General features: G+C 45.5%; 1 protein-coding gene across 1 annotated transcript in view; it reads left to right on the forward strand.

Moving 5' to 3' along the window:
• The first annotated feature begins 7,324 nt into the window (after nucleotides 1–7,324).
• Nucleotides 7,325–15,983, forward strand: part of SARDH (sarcosine dehydrogenase) — a 52,439-nt gene continuing 43,780 nt past the window's right edge. The window contains exons 1-7 of the mRNA XM_081846981.1: nucleotides 7,325–7,418; nucleotides 8,974–9,047; nucleotides 11,573–11,897; nucleotides 13,723–13,901; nucleotides 14,120–14,299; nucleotides 14,493–14,616; nucleotides 15,070–15,170. Coding sequence (XP_081703107.1) covers nucleotides 11,579–11,897; nucleotides 13,723–13,901; nucleotides 14,120–14,299; nucleotides 14,493–14,616; nucleotides 15,070–15,170 — 903 coding nt within the window. The 5' untranslated portion in view covers nucleotides 7,325–7,418; nucleotides 8,974–9,047; nucleotides 11,573–11,578. The remainder of the gene's footprint in view (nucleotides 7,419–8,973; nucleotides 9,048–11,572; nucleotides 11,898–13,722; nucleotides 13,902–14,119; nucleotides 14,300–14,492; nucleotides 14,617–15,069; nucleotides 15,171–15,983) is intronic.

Raw genomic sequence — 15,983 nt, forward strand, 5'->3', positions numbered from 1 at the left:
ACTCACATAGCGGAGACACCAAACCCTTGGAAAATCTGTGGCTCAGCAGGTTCGATGGAAAAACATTGAACCTTGCACGAATAAATGCAAGTCGGTGTGGTACAGATGAAAAAGATGACATGTATGATGGAAGGCCAAGTGGTGGGGTTATTCCGTGATACCTGGGGGAGCAGACACCCCCACCCCTGGAGAGGTTGTGTTGATTTTCAATGTCTGCTAATCTTTGCTCGATAAGGCTTTTGGCTGAGCGTAGGTTCATCTTTAAGGAGTCCGCTGGGGAAATTCCGATGCTCAGAAGTTTGGCATGGATTTTCCCTACCCACGGATTAACAAAGTCATCCCGCCAGAGGCACTGAAAGAGGTAATGGTCGGGAAGCCTATGCCAGCTGGACAGCCAATAGCCAAAGACTCGCTTCCAGATGACAGTCTCCAATGATGCAATCCTTAGCTCCAGATGTATGGCTGCATTGCTCACACACATGGGGAGTTTCAGGAGGCGACGGAGAAACTGATTCTGCAATGTCCCCAGCGATGTTAGATTGGACCCTGGGGCCCAGAGCGGGGCAGCATAACAGAGGGTGGAAACCACTTTTGCGTGGTACACCTTCAATGCAGAAGGGATGTGGGAGGCTCCGTCGACCGCAAAAAATTGGAGTAGAGTGTAAAGTATTGTTTTCCCTTTGTTCAGTAAATACTGTATCTGTGGCTTCCAGCTTAGGTTGTAGTGAAAAAAGACTCCCAGGTATTTAAATTTGAAAACCTGTTCTAATTGGACTCCATCTAACTTCCAGCTGTAAGTTTTCCGAGACCTGGTAAAGACCAGTACTTTAGATTTTCCATGATTAATTGTCAGATAGTTGAGTTTGCAATAAGCCACAAAAATCTTTAGAGCTCTGCATAAACCGACTCTAGAGTAGGAAAGGATCGCTGCATCGTCAGCATATAGGAGCATAGGGCAGCGAAAATCAGCTAGGCGGGGGGCATGAATGTTGGCTTGAGACTCACTCAGAAAGAGCTTCATGTCGCTAATAAACAAGTTAAAGAGGAGTGGCGCCAGAATGCAGCCTTGGCGCACTCCTCTATTTATTGGGACCTCATTGGATAGGTTTCCCGCCGGTGTGAGTCTCACTCTAGCCGACGACCCGTGGTGTAATTGGGTTATAAGCCATAACAGCCTTCTATCTATGCCCCATCTCTCTAATTTCTTCCACAGACAGTTTCTTGGGATACTGTCGAAGGCGGCCTTTAAGTCTATGAAAGCGACACATAGGCGCCCCCGACTCGGGGCAGAATATTTTCTGGCAAGATGATACATAATTACCATATGGTCAGTGGTCGAATAATTGTTCCTAAAGCCCGCTTGTTCATGGCCAATCAAATTTGAGTCGTATGCCCAATGGGACAGCTTAGACAGCAAAAATTTTGCATAGATTTTCCCGATGATAGACAAAAGGCTGATGTTCCGATAGTTCTCTGGGTCAGCAGGGGGACCCTTTTTATGGACTGGTACGATCACGGCCTCCTTCCATGACCTAGGGATAAGCCCCGTAGAATTAATTGCATCAAAGACTTTGGCCAGAATTTCAGCCCACCACCTCGGTTGCGCAACAATAGCCTCAGCAGGGACTAGATCCGGCCCAGGGGCTTTGCCCGTTTTCAGATCTAGTATCAAGTCCATTATCAGTTCTGGGTCGGTAGAGGGCCACAAAGGTAGATGGTCGGCTCGGAATTCCGTGGGTGAGTTGGATTCCTCTGCCAAAGAGAAATATTTACTCAAGAATTGTTCCCATGTGGGCGCAGGGATAATCGCCAGTGGGTACTTCCTTCCTCTTTTGTTTATCAGAGCCCAAAATTCCTGTGGTCTGCGGGATCTAGAGGCCGCAATCAAGGCTCGCCAACGCTTTTGGTACCACTCGCGTTTGGCCAGCTTTAAAGTCTGTTTGTATGCTCTTTTGGCTTGTAAATAGGAGGGTGGTAGAGCCTGGGCATTAGAGTTTTTGTATTCATTATAGATAGAATGAAGAAGGGATCTTGCTTGTTTGCAAGAGGTGTTAAACCAAGGGGCCCCAGTACTGCAATGCGCCACTTTCGCCTTTTGAGGAGGTGATGTAAAAAAAGTGGTAAGGTTTGTTATAAGAAGGTTAAAAAGTTTCAAAACCGAATTGAAGTCTTGTAAATCAGTAGTTATTTGAGGTAGATAGGCAATGATTTCCCTATGAAAAAATTCCTGGTATTTTTGGGCCACAGCCTCCGACCATTTGATCCCTCTTATTTTGGTCGATGATGAGGTTTCCAGAAGGACTGAGTGTTTATAGTCCTTCTGGCACCGGAACAATGACAAAGTGGTCACTATTGGAAGGTGATCACTGAAATGTTGGTTTTCAACTTGGAAGGAAAGTACATTAACGGCCAAATTTGCAGAGATCAAGAAGTAATCGATAACACTGTTAGATGCTAGTCCCAGGTGAGTGAACTCCCCCGGTATGTCGGGGGGGAAGGTGCCGTTCAAGAAGACTAGATTCAGGCGAATGGCCATTTGGTAAAGGGTCACTCCTGCTTTGTTTACTCTGTTGTCCTTTGAAGTTCTAATTCTGGCATGTTCCAAGTCAAAGTTGTCCAAGCATGGGGGAGTCCACCGTTTGGACTTGGTTAGTAGGTCCCAATTTGTGGCAATACGAGCATTAAAGTCTCCCCCAATTAAGGAGTACGAGTTAGGGCATTTGGTATGACATGACAATAGGTGATTTTCAAATGATTCCCATCTCCAATCAAGATCAGGTGCAGAGCCTTCAGGGGGGAGATAGACATTAGTAATTAGTAATAAGGATTTCCCTTCTGCGATCAGTCCAGATAGAGCAAAAGGCGGGGAAGCCCGTACCAGAGTGAATTTGGCGTGAAGTTGGAGTGAGATCCCAATCAAAAGACCCCCTTTGGGGCGACCACCTTTCAAGGAAGGGGAGGCCGGAAGTGTTAGAAGATCGAAGCCGTCTATGGTAATCTCTTCCTCATCCCATGTTTCTTGGAATAGAATGATATTAAATGAATTTATGTACTTCCTGAATTCGGGATCTGATTTTTTGGTTCTCCAGCCAGCAATGTTCCAGCTAAGTATTGATAATGTCAGATCCTTGTGCTGTCCCGGTAATTGTCACTTTGAGTTGTTTAATAGGTTCTTGGAGGTAGAAGGAGGACCCATAAAGAAATCAGTAATTTTAGTTTGTGCGGATAAAGCGGTTGGCTGGCACCTTGTACGCCTCCTTTGAGCAACTCCTGTAACCAAGTTGGTGCCTAACGTATTGCTCTGCTCTCCGTTGGACCCCATCAGCGAGCCCAAGAGGGGGATCTGGTCATCTGGGCAGCCCATGAGCTCCATACAAACTGCCCAGGCTTGTGTCCTGGAAGGTTCACTTCAGTGCTGCAACTTCAGCAAAGAGAGACCCTCAACCAACTCGTGTGTCAGGTGTCTGAACTATTGATTTCCCCAGTCTGACACTCCAAACAGATATGTAATCTATGGAACAATTTCTCTTCTGATATGAATGCTGGTTTTTACCACAGTGCCTGCCCCTTTTGGTGGTGTTTTTCCCTAATGAAAAGCACCCCAAACTAAATCTCAGGTTCAGGGGCAAAAGTGGCCCTCCAGATATATCCATCTGGTTCTCAGAACTCTCTCTCTCTCTCTCTCTTTGTCAGCTACTGCCAAGAATCCTGCATGAGTTAAAGCAGGGTGGGTGGGTATCTCTTCTACCTGCTCTGCTATCCAATCACCCTTCAACCAATCACCCTTTGGTGACTGCTTGCTCATGCTGGTGATTGGGCAGATCATATAGTAGCCACAGAGTTATGAAACATTCAAGAAATAACCATATCCTTATCTAGATGAATCACTTCTGAGTACACACTGAGATGGAGTTGTGTGTGTGTGTGTGTGTGTGTGTGTGTGTGTGAGAGAGAGAGAGAGAGAGAGAGAGAGAGAGAGAGAGAGAGAAATTCTCCCTTTCAGGCCAGGCCCCTTGTGAAAGACTGGAGAGAACAGGCAACAGTGTGGAGGCTACCCCTGCCAGGTACTTCTTAGGTTGCTCACTTGATCATAGAGTTCAAGAGGTCTTGCTGCCAGGGAAGCAGCCACCTAAGAAGCTGCCTTCTACAGAGTCAGGTACATCTAGCTCAATATTATCTACACTGACTGGCAGCAGCTCTACAGACGTTCAGGCAGAGGTCTCTCCCCGCCCCCACCTGGAATTGCCCAGGACTAAACATGGGTCCTTCTGCATGCAACACAGGGGCTCTGTTACCAACCTAACCTCCCACTCCCCCTTAAAATTTGTGAATATCAGGTATGAATATCAGCCTCATATAACCAGAATGTTTCGTATCAGGGCTAGAGTCAGATGCAGGTCAGCAATAAAAGAAACAGATATCCATTGTCTGTGAAGTTATTTTTTATTTTATTTAAATTTTATTTAACATAATTGTTACAAAAATATAAGCAAAACACTGCAAATACATACACACATATACACTTCAAATAGGCACATATACATGAAAAAGGAACAAAAGAGAAAAAAAGAAATAAAGAGAAAAGAAGAAAAGTTGGAACAGTTTCTTCCAAATTTATTCTACAAATATCTCAATATGAAAATAACAATAAAATTTCATTGATTGACTTCCATCACTTACACAGCACTTCCTATATACATTTTAAGCAAGATTGTATCTGTTATTCCATATTTTTCCCGTACAATCTCACACAATGAGAAGTTAACTCTTTATGCAAAGAACATGAAACTCAGCAACACTTCCCAGTCTTCCCCTATAGAGCAGTTGCCAGGGCTGAAGGTGCCTGCCTTCTACCCCTCCTAAGACGACTGCTCTCCCAGATGTTTCCCAAGAAGTCTCAAACGGTGTCTGAGCACCTCCGGTCCCTGTTCTGCCCTCCTCATTATCCTGTGCATTTCTGGAGATCATCGGGGAGAGGAGCTTATCACAACAGTAGAGGGAGATTCTCTGGATTCTTCAGCAGTCCCTTGACACTCCTCCCCTTCTGTCTCAGCCTCAGAGTCTGAACTTCTCCCTGTCACAGGTTCCTTCTGCTCACTGAACCCTGTTGTCCCTTCAGTATCCAGCAGGCCCTCCCAATCTTCCCCCTCTGACGTCTCCTCAGTGTCCCACCGCCAGTCCCCAGCCTTCCTTCTCTGGGATTTCCCTTGGGGCTTCCCCAGTTGGTGCCTCCCACCACTCCTCTTCATCCAGTCAGTCCCTGACACTTAGCTCTAGTTAATGCCTGAAGGCTTTAAGACCATAGCATAATAAACCATTGGTTTTCAACCGGTGAGATGCAGCTCCTGGGGGAAACTTGAGGAATGTTTAGGGGACCTGCAGCTTCCCTTCCCTTCCCTTAATTTACTTGCAGTCCATGTTTTCCTGCATCTCTCTCTCTCTCTTAAAAACAAAACAAAATACCCGCTGCCCCACTTTAAAGATAAAATGAAAACATATATGCAGAAGCAGCTGCTTTTCTCTCTATTCCTCTCATCTCCCGGGTCCTCTTCCGAGCAGCATCTGAGGCTTTTGAATGGTGCCTGCTAGCTGCTACTGTTTATCTTTATAAAATCTCTCCCACACACAAACAAACCAAACAAACAAACTAACTAACATCTCTGTGGTTTTACACAGAGGGACTGAGAAATGCAAGAAAACAGCAAAACAGCTGGATGATGTGCACGCTTGGAAGTGTATGTGTGTCCCCTCCTGTAACTTTTTTCTGCCTTTTTGTAATGCCCCCCTCTCACCAAAAAAAATCCCACCAGCACCTTCCTCCATTTTTAGAGTCCTCCCAGTCCTATATGGAAAGATGTAAAAATAACCCTGAAAATGGGGAGTGTCATCTGTGTTTCTCTCCCCTTACACTCCAACATCCCTCCTCCCTCTTGTTTTTTACCTCTCCCCCCCCTCCCAGGCAACCCCCTTCTTCCTTAAGAGTCACCTAGATTTATGGGGGCAAGAAGAATGTTGCAGGAAAGGACCACGTCTGTATGTATGTCCTGTGCTGTGAGTTTCTTGCTTTCCTGTACCCCAGTAACAAAATATTTCTGCTTCTGTTCTTAATTTTGTTTTTTCCTCTCCACTGCCCCGCATGTGCACACTAATTTTTACACAATTATAAACATATAGAAAATTACAATAAAAACAGCACAGCACCAGCTCTTTCATTATAGTAGTCAATTATTGCTCTTGTTGGAGCAAGAAAATCCTCACCTGCCAGTCAAAGGACAACAAGGAAAAGGCTGGTCTGGCTTCGAGAGTGAGTTCCAAAGTCTGGGAGCAAGCAGTGAGAAGGCCCTGAATTCAGCTCCTTTTGGAGAACATTGGCAGGCTCTCATGCCCAATCCAGCAGGCGCCTTCTGCTGAAAACCTTTCTATTCCAGAAAGCTAATGCACACAGCTGAGAGGATATATTTTACATTCATTTTTATTGTATTGGGGATGGTGCTGCTATTTTAAACAGCTTTGATTTCTTTTATGAATGGCAGAATATAATTATTCTTATAAATAAATAAATTCTGAAACTTTGAACTTTCCCTTTGCTTGCAAGACTGATAGCCCTTTATTGTGCCACAAAGCTCTGCTTGGAGGTAATTATTTCATTTATGTGTTTATTCAAGAACGTTTATCACTTGATTGTAGTAAAACCTCTAAGCGGTTTACAAGTTAGTCATCCTCCCTGTTAAGAGGGCCCAATCCCACCTTCCGAGGGAGCCCTGTGTTTGGTGTTGCTGTTCCCATGCTGCATGGAACACGCTTCCTGCAGAGACGCGGGTGGCAGCCTCTAACTTTTCCCTTTTCGGTGACTCTTGAAGACCTTTCGCTTACATTGACAGCCATAGGCAGTTGTTTAAAAAGATTTTTCGTCTAGCCAGTCGTTTTCAAGACTTGCTTCACACTGCTTTTAAAGATTTTCTACCTTGCTGGACAGCTCCCTAATGATTTGTAAGGGGGTGGAATAGAAATACTTTTTACAAATAGAATAAAGGAAACGTTAATGAAAGGAAAAGTCTCCTCCTTAATTGGTGCACAGGATTTTTTGCAGAGCTCAGAAAATGCACAGCCTACAACCGACAGAATATCGCAATGTGCAAAAGTAGAGCTCGGAAGCTGATCCCTGAGCCGCCCCTCTTTCCCCTCTATGGTAGGTCTGGCTCTTTAACCCAGTTTCAACACAGCCAGCCCCTCCTTCTTCAGCTGCACTGTGGCAAACCCCTCCCTCTCCAGTCTCTTGTCCAATAAGAGCCCAGCTAGCCGACACTGCCCACATTTGATTGTTCTTACAAGGAATGGTTCTGGCTGTAAAGTTGCCTCGTTTGCTGGCGCGGGAGAGGAAGTGTGGTGCTGTTGAAAGAGCTCAGAAAGAAGCAAAGGTATAGTCCTCTCTCTCTCACACGAAAACTTACGCATGCACTGCCACTTGCACTCTCTCTCTCTCTCTCTCTCTCTCTCTCTCTCTCTCTTTGTCTTTCTCTTTCTCTTTCTCTTTCTTCTTCTGCTGGTTGTCTTTCCTTCTTCTTCTCCTCCTTCGGTTGCCTCCTTCCAGTTCTGAATCAGATTGTAAGCTCGGTGGGGCAGAGAGCTCTGTAAAAGTGGCTATGTACATTGGAAGGCTGATGTAGCTGTGTTTAGAGTAGACCGTTGGGAGAAAGCAGGGGATCAAATCCCGAACTCAGCAGCATGACTCTCATTGGGTGGCATTGGGCCGGTCGCTGTCTCTCTCCGCCTATCCCTTCATCGCAGGGTTGTTGTGAAGGTAGCATGGAGAGGGGGAGAACCATGTTCGCCGCTTTATGCTCCGTGGAGGAAAAGGTGTGATATAAAAAAAGAATATCTAGAAAACCTGACCAGTGCTATGTATAAAGCTTTGGAAACGCATAAATATTCACTTTGCAGACTTGGATTAACTGCCATTTATGAGTCTCTGTTCCTGTGAAATCTACCTCTGCCCCAAATATCTCCCCAATGTATTTTTTTTTTTGGGGGGGGGGGGAGATCCATTCAGTTGCCACCTCTCCTCCAGCATGATATTGTCTGATGTTTCTTTAAACAACCATCAAACAAAAAAATTGTTGAGCTTTTTTTGCCATATGTCCGGATTTTCCTGGACATTGGTTATTAATTAATTAATTTTTTATTTTATTTTTTTAAAAACACCTATTTCAGTCCAGACACTGCTGCTGACTGCAGTATTCTGTATATGTCCAGGAAATCCCAGATGTATGGCAAACATAATACAAACATGTGTGGCATGGGGGGGGGCCAATACCCCCCTAAACAAGGAATTCGCTTCCCCCCACAATTGCTACTTACATTGCTGGTTATTAACACATGCTGTTAGTTTACAAATATACTTTGCCCTGCTGTGCCCACATGAATTCTACCCCGCCCCCGGTGCTGCCACTGACAACAGATTTTCTATCAACAAATCCCACAAGTTAGTACTGTGCAAAGTTCAACGCAAGGCATGCCTTCGTTTTGTTAATTGTGCCAAAAACATCTGTGCTTGCCTATTGGAGCATAGGATTGCGTGATTCTATTTCAAGCCAGACTCTGCCAAAGCTTGCTGCCCAAATGAGCACAGATGCACAGATGGAGCTTCTTCTTCTGAGGCAGGATATGTCCACATGAGCATGGGCACAGCCAGGACTTTTGTTAGAGGGGCAGACCTTTTTTTGGCAGGGGAGAACCTAAGTTAGCTATGCATTTTTATAGATTTTTATTGGTTTGGGTGGGCAGCTGCCCCTGCCTGCTCCCCCTTGGCTATGCCCATGCACATGAGCTGTGTACACGTCACTCCACATTCCCAGAAATGCACTGACTGGACTCTGGGACTAGCAGCCCCTGGCCAATAGCAGCAGCAGCTGCTGCCTTCACTTCTGTTCTGGTGTCCTCTTTCAACTCTTGCTTAATTTTTTTGTGTAATAGCAGCGTGGTTGACAGCCCAGTCCGGCACTTCTAGCAGCCAGAGAGAAGAATCCGGCAGCAACCTGACTTCAGAGGTAAACAGGATGGAGCTGACTGTCTTTTCTGTTGCATTTGAGGGTGGTGTTTGGCATGCATATGAGCTGTGTATGAAGTGGATGTTATGTGTTCCATGCATCAACTGTGTAAAGCATGATAGCCTTATTCTGCATGAATGGGGCTAATCCTCTTTTAAAGCCGTCCAAGTTGGTGGCCATTCCTGCCTCCTGCAGGCAAGTTCCATAACTCTTTGTTGCATGAAGAAGTCCTTTATTTTTGACCTGTTGTAAGTCAGCTTTATATTTATGTCTCAGTAAGCAAGCATATATAATGCGCCAATATAAAACGGGGGACACTGGCTTGTGAGTAGTACATATGAAAAAGATCTTGGGATCTTAGTAGATCACAAGCTGAACATGAGTCAACAGTGAGATGCAGCAGCAAGGAAAGCTAATACATTCTAGGCTGCATCAACAGGGAAGTGATAGTACTGCTCTATTCTGCCTTGGTCAGACCACACCTGGAGTACTGTGTCCACTTCTGGGCATCACAGTTTAAGAAGGATATTGAGTAGCTGGAAGGTGTGCAAATAAGGGCGACCAAGATGATTGATGGTCTGGCAACCAAGCCTTATGAGGAATGGTTGAGGGAGTTGGGGATGTTTAGCCTGGAAAGAGGAGGAGATATGATAGCCCTCTTCAAATATCCAAAGAGCTGCTATATGGAAGATGGAACAAGTTTGTTTTCTACTGCTCTGGATGTTAGAACCTGTACCAACAATTTCAGAAAGAACTTTCTGACAGTAAGAGCTGTTAGGTGGTGGAATGAACTCCCTCTGGAGGTGGTGGACTCTCCTTTCTTGGAGGTTTTTAGACAGAGGTTGGATGGCCTTCTGTCATGGATATTATAGCTGAAATTCCTGCATTGAATGGGAATGTGTATTTTAAGCATTTGCCCTGTTCTGTTCTGTCTCTTTCAAGGTGTGGTGTTTATATTCATATCAGAGAGCTGTGTTGGAAAATTTCTATTTTTCAAACAAGGTTTCATCTATTGGAAAGGGTGTGTGTGTGTGTGTGTGTGTTGCAAATGAGAGTCTCAGGTCCCTACTACAAAAGCAGAGTCTCAGGTCCCTACTGCAAAAGACAGATGAATTCGTTGAATGTGCAGGATTCCAAGAAACTCACTCTGATGGAATAGTGGAGGAGCCTGGAGGGGGTGGGGTGTGCACGCTGGAGCTTGGAATTAGGAGCAGTGAAATAAAACCAGGCCAGCTCTCATATGCAAGTCCAAAGCTCCTAACCACTGGCTCTTGGCAACAAAGGTGGGATATAAATGAAATAATAGTGGATTGTCTCGCATGAAGCAGACCCATTAAAATTCATGGGCCTAAGTGAGTCATGCCATTAATTTCAATTAAAGGTAGTACAAACATTGTATATAACCCAGTAATAATAATAGAATTTCAAAATGAGAGGCAGGATAAAAGCAAATGGATGATTAATGAAAAGGGAAGCATAGCAGAACTCTTATCAAAACACTGGAAGCTGCTTTTTGCAGAGTCCAAACCATTGGGGTTTACATTGCTCAGTACAGTGGTACCTCGGGTTAAGAACTTAATTCGTTCTGGAGGTCTGTTCTTAACCTGAAGCTCCACTTTAGCTAATGGGGCCTCCTGCTGTCGCTGCGCCACCACTGCACGATTTCTGTTCTCATCCTGAAGCAAAGTTCTTAACCCGGGGTACTATTTCTGGGTTAGCAGAGTCTGTAACCTGAAGTGTTTGTAACCGGAAGCGTCTGTAACCCGAGGTGCCACTGTGTTGTCAACAATGTCTGGCAGCAGTTCTCCAGGGTTTCAAGCAGGGAGACTTTGAATTCTGCTTCTGCATGTCGAGCAGTCTAGGCATCTCTTCCCTCTCCCTGGTTCTGTGCAGAGACAGAACCTCCTCTGCTTCCTGCAGACTCTCTGGCTTGAAGTTCAGATGAAGGAAAGACACACCCTGTCCTGACCCTCCAGCAACTAGAACCACCCTTCCACACACCCCTCCCCGCAACCTTGCTATCCAAAATTGGATTGCCCCAGGGCTTGGCCAAATGAAGACACTTAATTAAGAAGTGTCTAGTACAATACAAGTTAAAACATGAATATGAGTTTTGTTGCCTTATTTATAGTTCATTTAATATGGAGCAGTGTTTTTGAGAATGTGTTCTGGGGGATTCGGGGTTTTTTTTAAGCTTGCTGGGATTCCTCAGAGAGAAACAGAGGTGCAGCTGGGTAATTTTAGGCTGTATGATTTTACAGCACCCCAACCCTTTAAATGACCATGAGAATGATGTAAGTGGAAAAGCACCCAAGTTGAAGTTTCTCTTCTTCCTCCTCTCCTTCACCTTTCCTTTACAACTGCTTCTAACACCCTCATCACTACAGGAAGAAAGCAGTGTTCGCTTCTGCTACCCTCAGGCTAAACACATTGACTTGGGAATGATAAGCACCCATTTGTTAAAGAGAAGGATTTCGACTCCATAGATTGGCGAGTTGCATCAACGCCTTTTCTTTCTTCTCCAGATCGCCATGGCCACCTTGAAGCAGGCATTTCGAATTGCCTCTTCCTTCCAACCGCCATGTCCCTGGCGACACACACGACTCTTTAGCAGCAGGACGACAGGCCAGCAGACCGAAAAGAGTGTCCCTTATCAGAAGACCTTGAAGGAAGAGGCCCCTCAGGGCCAAGGGCCCACCAAGCCAGTCCCAGCATCTGCTGACGTGGTGGTGGTGGGCGGAGGCAGCTTAGGGTGCCAGACCACCTATCATCTTGCTAAGATGGGGGTGACTAACGTTGTTTTACTGGAAAGGGACCGCTTGACCTCAGGGACCACCTGGCACACAGCAGGTAAAGGGAAAGGGGAAAGAAATGTAATTAGATTTCTGGAGAGGCCTGTGGAGGCTCTGTCTGCTGGCTGTGCCAGAGATTATGATGATCATTTGTTATATTTCTGATATGACCTGAAGGAGCGTCTCCATCTCTGTCATTCTGCCTGGACATTGAAGTCCAGCACCAAGAGCCTTCTGGCGGTTCCCTCACTGTGAGAAGTGAGGTTACAGGGAACCAGGCAGAGGGCCTTTTTGGTAGTGGTGCCTGCCCTGTGGAACTTCCTCCCATCAGATGTCAAGGAAATAAACAACTATCTGACTTTTAGAAGACACCTGAAGGCAAAAACCTCCCTGGAAAGGGAAGTTTTTAATGTTTGATGCTTTATTACAGGGGTCAGCAAACTTTTTCAGCAGGGGGCTGGTCCACTGTCCCTCAGACCGGACTATATCAGGGCCCGGACTATGTTTTGGAAAAAAATAATGAATGATTTACTATGCCCCACAAATAACCCAGAGATGCATTTTAAATAAAAGCACACATTCTACTCATGTAAAAGCACGCTGATTCCTGGATTGTTCACGGGCCAGATTTAGAAGGTGATAGGGCTGGATCTGGCCAGTTTGCCTACCCATGTTTTATTATGTTTTCATATCCACTGGAAGCTGCTCACAGTGGCTGGGGCAACCCAGTCAGATGGGTGGTGTACATTCATTCATTCATTTACAGTATTTGTAACCTGCTCTTCAATCTTAGTGAGGGGAATGAAGTAATAAAAATTAACAGAAAAACAACAATATTCAAAAATTATCAAAAAAAAGCCCCCACGGGTCCAATAAACAACTTAATGAATCTGTCATAAAGTAAAAACAAACAAAACAAAGCTACAATGTAAAAAAAATCCAACAAAAGCTCAATGATTCAGCCATAAAGTAAGAAGGCAAAAACTACAATGCAAAAAAAATGAAAGCTTCCAATATTTATTTATTTGTTTTACCAAATTTCAGCCCTGCTTTTTCTCCAAAGAGCTTAGGTTGGTGTTCACACGTCATTGCACCACTCACAGCGACCCTGATGCAAGGTGCATCTCTGTGGCGGAGGCAGCGCTGCAGCTTAGGGTCTGCTGCAGAGAATGCCTGAATTTAAGAGCATAAGTAGAACTTTGCTGGATCCGGCCAATGGCCCAAGTAGTCCAGCATCCTGTTTTCACAGTTGCCAACCAGATGCTTGTGCAGGTCCTGGAAGCAACAGCACTCTTCCCACCTGCAGTTCTTAGCAACTGGTATTTGGAGGCGTACCACCTCTGTCAGTGGAGGCAGAACATAGACGTCTTGGCTAGTAGCCATTGGTAGCTGCCTCCTCCTCCATTAATTTGTCGAATCCTGTTTTCAAGCCATCCAAGTTGATGGCCATTTCTGCCTCCTGCAGGAGGGATGGCAGCGGCAGTTGTTCTTTTCTGACGAATTTCATCCCTGTGCTCATAGAGGATGCTCCCTTCTTCTGGCAGAGACAAGAGATCCTGATCACTGATAGTTTATGCATGCCTTAAATGTGGCACAGTGTCCAATTTCCCCTGCTCATTGAAGAACAGGGATGCCAGAAAATTCTGATGGAAACAGGAATGGGAAAATGGTCAGTGTTGCCTTACTTGCCCCATGTCTGGAACAGAAACAGATCCAGCAAATATAAATCGGTATTCACTATTGTCGTCTTCGGTTTGCAGACCAAACCATTGTGGAATGGAAACAGTGCTTTGTGTGCCGAACCTGGGCCACAATGGAAACTGACACCACCTTGCATCCATATTGAATAATAGTTTACCTCCTTCCCTTCCTGTCTCGCTTAGGCCTGCTGTGGCAATTGCGCCCCAGTGATGTGGAGGTTGAATTGTTGGCTCATACTCGTACCGTCGTTAGCCAAGACCTAGAGCAGGAGACAGGCCTCCACACGGGATGGATTCAAAATGGTGGCCTCTTCATTGCCTCTAACAAGCAAAGATTGGACGAATACAAAAGGCTCATGTCTGTAAGTAGAAAAAGTCCTATCTGGTTCCTCTCCTCTATTGAGGAGGGAGGGCCTGAGGAGCTAATTCTGTCCCATTTCAGGTCCTGCTTGCAGGTTTCCTATTGGGGCATTTAGCTGGCTGCTGTGAGGACAGAACTAGATAGATCTCTGCTTGATCCACTAGTCAGTCTCTTGGATGTTGTTTTGTGAGACACTTGTCCTCTTGATATGCTTTCTAGCTAGGTAAAGTTTATGGTATTGAATCGTATGTCCTATCGCCTGGGGAAACAAAAGACCTGTATCCCTTGATGAATGTGGATGACCTCTATGGCACACTCTACGTCCCCAAGGATGGCACGATGGATCCTGCTGGGACCTGTACGACCCTCGCCCGGGCAGCCACCGCCCGAGGAGCTCTGGTGAGTCACAAGGGCCATAAAGCTCACTGGGTGACCTTGAGCCAGTAATTGTCTCTTATCCTAACCTACCTCACAGGGTTGTTGTAAGGATAAAATGGAGAGGGGGAGAACTGCGTATGCCTCCTTGAAGAAGGGTGGGTTTAAGTGCAGGAATGAAAAACATGCAGCTTCTTTGCCACTTTGCTTTGTCTAGGTGATTGAGAATTGCCCTGTGATAGGCATTGAATTAAGGGAGGATGATATGGGAGCCCGACGGGTAGCAGCTGTAGTGACAGACCATGGAACCATCCAGACTCCCTGCGTAGTGAACTGCATGGGTAAGAAAAATGTCTCCTCCTTCCAGATTCTAGGACCACGATCCATTGGGGTTCCTTCTATCTTGGTCCATTTCAATTAGCATTGTCTACATTGACTAGCAGAAGCTTTCCAGGGTTTCAGACAGCGGATCTCTCCCAGCCCTACCTGGAGATGCCACTAGGGACTGAATCTGAGACCTTCTGCATGCAAAGCAGATGCTCTGCCAGTGTGCTGCCTTATCCTGAGTCAGACCATTAGTCCTTCTAGCTCTACACTGCCTGGTAGCTGCTCTCCAGGGTTTCAGATGGAGACTTTCCCAGTACTAACTGAGTCTTCTTCATGCAAAGAGCTATGGCCTTTGTCAAGCAAATCAGAAGCTGATGTGAGCTCAGTGCATCAACGAGTCTTTCCCACCCAGAAGGCATCCCTGATTGCTGTGGTCATCCAATGGTAGATCTTCCTTCTCCCAACAGGTGTGTGGGCCCAATCCTTGGGGAAGATGGCTGGTGTTAATGTGCCGCTTGTGGCAATGCACCATGCATATGTCGTCACAGAGAGGATAGAAGGGATCCAGGTTAGTGGATTGCAGATACTAGTTTTTAATCCAGTGCTTTCTAACTTTCTTAGTTTTTCTCTCTTGTGTGTACCACAGCATGACCCTTTGTTGAAGATTGCTCATGGTTTTTTAATGATTGAAGAGTGTGATATAAATATTGGGTTTTATCCAACCAATCATATGCAGAGTAGAACCACTGAAATTATTAGACATTATTGTGGATTACTGACTAGTAAAATGTTGGGGGAGATTAGGTGATTTTTGTTTTAGCCCAACCTAAAACTGTAACGGCTACCCCTGCAAGAAAACCAGTGCATCTATTTTTCTGAAATTTGGTGAGAACTGTGCCTCTGGAAGGGACAATCTTGCCTGCAAATTTCATCCAGTTCTGCTGAATTTTTTTTTATGTTTGTGGGTGTGGTGTGGTGGTGTGTGTGCATAATCTGCAATTTGATGGGGCTACACCAAGCTTGCAAATTTTGTCCTGTGATAAGGAGAATAGCTGCAGTTTCCCACCCCCCACAATCCACCTCCTTCCAATAATGAATAGTGGGGAAATGAAACAGGCTCAGACAGACCCCAAGCTGAACTGAGCAGCCAATGTAGCACCTTCTCTGAAGTTGGGCTATTTTACAAAGCCCCAAATCAGGGTCTGCACTGAATTTTGTGATGTGTGCCTGCCTGTAATTTTTAGGCAGTCTCGAGAAGGTTTATTCCTCAAATTGCCACTAGATGTCCTTCTAAGACCCTCTAATGCAGCCCAGGAGAGGCTAGTGCTTTGCATCAGTGATTGCTGTGGAAGACGTCTCACATCCCTTAGTGGCGGATTGG

Source organism: Podarcis erhardii, assembly GCF_964252035.2.
Source record: "Podarcis erhardii genome assembly, chromosome: Z".
Lineage (NCBI taxonomy): Eukaryota > Metazoa > Chordata > Lepidosauria > Squamata > Lacertidae > Podarcis > Podarcis erhardii.